This window comes from Eurypyga helias, unplaced genomic scaffold (assembly GCF_000690775.1).
Source record: "Eurypyga helias isolate BGI_N326 unplaced genomic scaffold, ASM69077v1 scaffold20932, whole genome shotgun sequence".
Taxonomy (NCBI): domain Eukaryota; kingdom Metazoa; phylum Chordata; class Aves; order Eurypygiformes; family Eurypygidae; genus Eurypyga; species Eurypyga helias.
The window spans coordinates 1-4,391 of NW_010238109.1; the positions used below are offsets into that span (position 1 = coordinate 1).

General features: G+C 57.9%; 1 protein-coding gene across 1 annotated transcript; it reads right to left on the reverse strand.

Moving 5' to 3' along the window:
- Window positions 1-6: 6 nt before the first annotated feature.
- Window positions 7-1,402, reverse strand: LOC104506710 (transmembrane protein 121). The gene has a single exon (XM_010147747.1). The coding sequence runs from the start codon at window positions 1,246-1,248 to the stop codon at window positions 310-312; it is 939 nt and encodes a 312-aa protein (XP_010146049.1). The 5' UTR covers window positions 1,249-1,402; the 3' UTR covers window positions 7-309.
- Window positions 1,403-4,391: the final 2,989 nt, after the last annotated feature.

Sequence of the window (4,391 nt, forward strand, 5' to 3'; positions counted from 1 at the left end):
GTCGCAACCTTAGTGGTCTTTGCTGGGAAGGGGGGGAGGTGGCGGGAGGGGGAGAGGGAGGGTTAGCTGGTTCAGGTCCTTTGCAAGTTCATTTGGTTTGTCTGGAGGACTCCTAGGGTTATACCTGAGATGAAGACGTCTAGGGGACACTCCATAGCTCAATTCAAACGTGGTTGGTGTTTTGTGCCCTAGAAGAGCCCTCGCTGCCGGGATTTGTCCGCCGCACTCCCCCCGTGCGGCAAGAGAGCAGCATCCCTCCTCTGCTCGGCACAGGGCTATCTGAACCAACGCTCACCTGGGGGCCACCCCTCATGTGTCGAGGATCTCGCTGGTGGGCGACGGCTCGTGAGGGATGCCCTGTGCACTGTGGATGGTCTGGTTGTGGGAGAGGGAGTTCTGTTGGAGCTCCAGGGCGATGGCGTTCTGGGGGAACTCCTTCACCTGCCGCTTGTACTCGAGGAAGGTGCACGCCTTGGTGGCGATTGCAATGATGTTCTTGCCGATAAAGATGGTGGAGACCCTGCTGTCCTGGAACAAGACCATGTTGATGGCCCGGATGAAGATGGTGACAATGTTGATAGTGACCAGGCTGAGGACAGGGTAGAGCATCATTTTTTGTGGGGCGATGTGCTCCCCTTGCATGCTGATCTCACTGAGGGACACGCAAGGCAGGATCAGGAGGAGTATGTAGCAGTAGAAGAACATGAGCCCCTCTGCCCAGATGGGCAGGCCGGTCCTGTGTGGCTCCCACAGGTTGGCCTGGATGTCCAAGATATCCAGCAGGTCCAGGGCCACCCAGAAGAGGCGACCCCGCAAGTCCTCTTTCTTCCGAAATGTCCTTATGTACTCCATGCTGTCCAAGGCCACCAGCACCAGGTAGAGCCCTGGCACACAGATGGAGAGGAGCAGGGTCAGGGCTTTCCTGGCCACCGTCTCCAGGTTCTTTTTGTCTGCTTTGTAATTCTGAAAGATGAAGTAGAGCTTGATCTCCAGCACAAAGATGTAGAGGAACCACAGGATCATGGCATAGCCCCTCTTGGCCGTCTTCACCTCTGCCCCCACCCACACCGCCACGTAGCGCAGTACGATGAGGAAGCAGATGTCCCCCACCAGCACAATGATGCAGACGCCGATCTTGCGGGGTCCCTGGTTCTGCTCCACCAGGTAGGCGTCCATGAAGGCCATGCTGGTCATGATGACGATGGTGGTCAGACAGACATGGCGCTTGTCGGGCGGAGGCAGCACCATGGTGAGACGAGCGGCCCCCCCTCCGTGCTGGCACTAGGGGAGCAGTCCTGCCGGCGGGGCACGGGGGGGCATCTGCAGTGAGCCTGTGGACCAAGGGCTGCTCCGTCCCCTAGCCCCAGGAAGAGGTTCCCGGAGCAGCAGCTCAGCTGGCAGCGCTGCTCTCCCAGGGGTCTGGGCTGCCCCTACAGACCCTGTTCCCGGCTCCTCACCCTTTGCTGGCTGCGTCCTGCAAGTGCCCCAGCTCTGCCCCAGCCACCAGCAGCCCGGGCTCACAGAGGTGCAGAGCCTCCTCCAGGGATGCTCCTTCCCGGCGGCAGGTCCCCCATCGTTGTCAGGTTCTCCAGCAATCCTACAGCACTCAGGTACCTCTGGGCTCCGATCCCCAAATCCTGGTACGGATCCCTGGAGATGTGGTAGGCGACTGGGCAGCAGGCAGACCCGGTTGGCTGGGAGGGAAGGGAGCTCTCCTCTTCCCAGTGAGACCTCACGCTCCAGCGGGGTCCTGCTGTGTCCTCACACCTTCACACCTATACCCACGGGGCTGTGCCGTGCTCCTGCTGCTCCCAGCTGTTCACACATCCCTCCATCCCTGGAAAAGATGGCAGAGAAGGAGCGTTAGGGTCCCTCCCCATGCTGGCCATGGCACAGTGAGGGTGACAGCTCCCCCTCGATTCCAAACACACCGCGGCATGAGCCGGGCTCCTGCTGGGACACCCGCCACTGTGCCCTGTGCGTGGCTTAATGCAGAACAGCTTTTTATCATGGCCAGACACAGCCCAGGGTGTCCTGCGCGGAAACCTGGCATGCTGCCCCGACACAGGCATGCTCCATCCAAAACGCCTCGGGCAAGCTCCTGCAGAGAAAGTAGGAGCATGACCCAGGTGGAGACAGGCAGATCCGCCAGTGCCCTGAAACACCACAAAGTCCCATTGGGACCACAGCATCCCCAGCTCCAGACGTCCCAGCCCACCTGCGTCCCGGCTGCAGCAGGGAGAGGGACCCGTGTGCTGTATGGAGCTCCCAGCCTGGGTGGGGTGTCTGCTAAATCATGGCCTTGGGGTTTTACCAGTTGCTGAGGAGGAGAGCGCTCAGCTTCCAGTGAGGAATAAATAAAGGCGAGGCCTCCAGAGGGGACTCGGGGTTTTTTTGCTCCCCACTTCAGCAGCCGCCTGGATGGGGTGTGAGGAGGCACTCGGTGCAGCAGGATGCTGGACCCCTGCCCACAGCTGCAGGAGGGGAGGAGGCAAAGCAGCTTGCAGATCCCTCCTTGAGTAGGGGTGAGGGTAGAGCTATCCCGTGGGGCTCGGGCTACCCCTGGCATGGCAGGGGAGGGGGTAGGAAAGCTGTCCCTGGGGTGGCATGAGGTCCAGGCAGCTTTCTGGACTGGCTCAGCTGCTCATGGCCACAGCTCCTTGATGTGCTGCGCTTTTGTGATTCATTTGTTAATCTTTTCTGGGCAGGGACTGCGCTCCCAGGAAGTGAACAGGTCCCAGTGCACTCAAGAGTACTATCAAACTGCTTGCAGAGCGTGGAGGAGGTAGATAACGATCGCAGTCGGATGTGCCCATCGCACGCTGCGCGACAGCGAGCCCTACGTGCGTAGCAGCTCCCTGGGAAGAAAGTGCTTGACCTTACGGACCCCGCTATAGATCACCCCATCTCATTCTGTGGAGCCCGGCCACTGCGGCCGCATCTGCCCACGGATCCCCATCTCTCACACAACCCGTGCTTGGCTCCAGAGGAAATGTTATCTCCAGGGTGACGCAGCCAGGCTGCTGGGGTCAGTGCTGCTCCTCACGCAGCCCGTCAGGGTTAGGCTGAGCCTAGACCTGGCTTTGGAGGGCTGCGAAGGTGCTCAGCTGAACCTTGCACATGTTGCCCATCCCTTGGGGCCGTGGGACATCGCTGCTTGCAGGAAGGGGGACAGCCCTGGGGTTGTTGGAGGAACTCGGTGCCAGAGCCCGGCCAGGACTTGGTGGTGCTTCTGCTCCTGCTTAACAGGGACACGTGCAAACCTGGGCGCTCATCGTTTAGGGAGAGAGGCAGAGGTGGAGGTTGAAGGGAAGAAGCCAAGCCGAAGGAATTGTAAGCCATTAAAAACCTTCCCTACTTCGCATGGGGAAGTGGATGGCAGCTGCTTATGGTTATGGGGCCTCATTTCAATAAAAGCTGGATTCTCTCCTGCGTCAGAGAGAGAAGAACAAAAGAAGACAAAGTGGGAAGCCAGATGAGTCAGAGCCAGCCCCGACGTGTGCCTGAGTAGGTGGACACCAGGGATGAGTCTACCTGTGCCCTGGTTCCCAAAGGACGCGGTAGGCGAAGACGTGGTGCTCAGCAAACATTAGCAGAGGACTTAAAACCTGCTGGCCCAGCCGGGACCCACTGCTAGACTCACGCACAGCTAGGAAAACTGGCACGGTGAAGTCATTTCTCAGGCAGGAATTACTCAAAAAGAAGCCAGAGAGACCAGGGGGATTCATGGATACCCCTCAATGGTGCTTCCCATGCAAGGCTCTCAGCACAGCCCTGCTCGCCCCAGCACGGCTCTCCGCAGTGCCTTCTCTCTGCTGTTTAGCGCTTCGATTTGTTCTTTCTTGAGGTTTTGGATAAAAATATACAGTCACTGCTGTAACTGCTTTTAAACTCGTGCCAAGTTTTACAGGGGATTTATAGCCAAGGATGGCTAATTCCAGATAAATTAGGTCTTTCAGGAGTGAATGGTGGGTTTTTTTCTTTCCCCCTTAGGTATTTACGCCTTCAAACGACAGCGGTTATTTAAAGGGCAGTGGGTGCATCACAGCACGTTAAGGTGAGGAAGCAGCTTGTTGGTAAATCACACCCCTGCGTCCCTCTGCGTTACACGTGCGGTCTGGGAAGCCGGCAGCAGGCACACGCTCCCAGCCCAAGCTATCCTCATGCCTACATGAAATCACGCAGAAAAACCCTGTCCTGGGTTATAGATATCCAGGGCACCGGACGGTATTAATTCAGGGTTATTTACAACAGCAGCCAACAAGCCTTTCCCCACCGCTGCTGAGCAGCTCATTTTCAGCAAAGAACACACTCCAACTACAGATTCTTCCCTCCCGCTCACTCCCAAACAATTCGCAGCAGCTTGGGATGGGTTTGTCAAACATATTCAT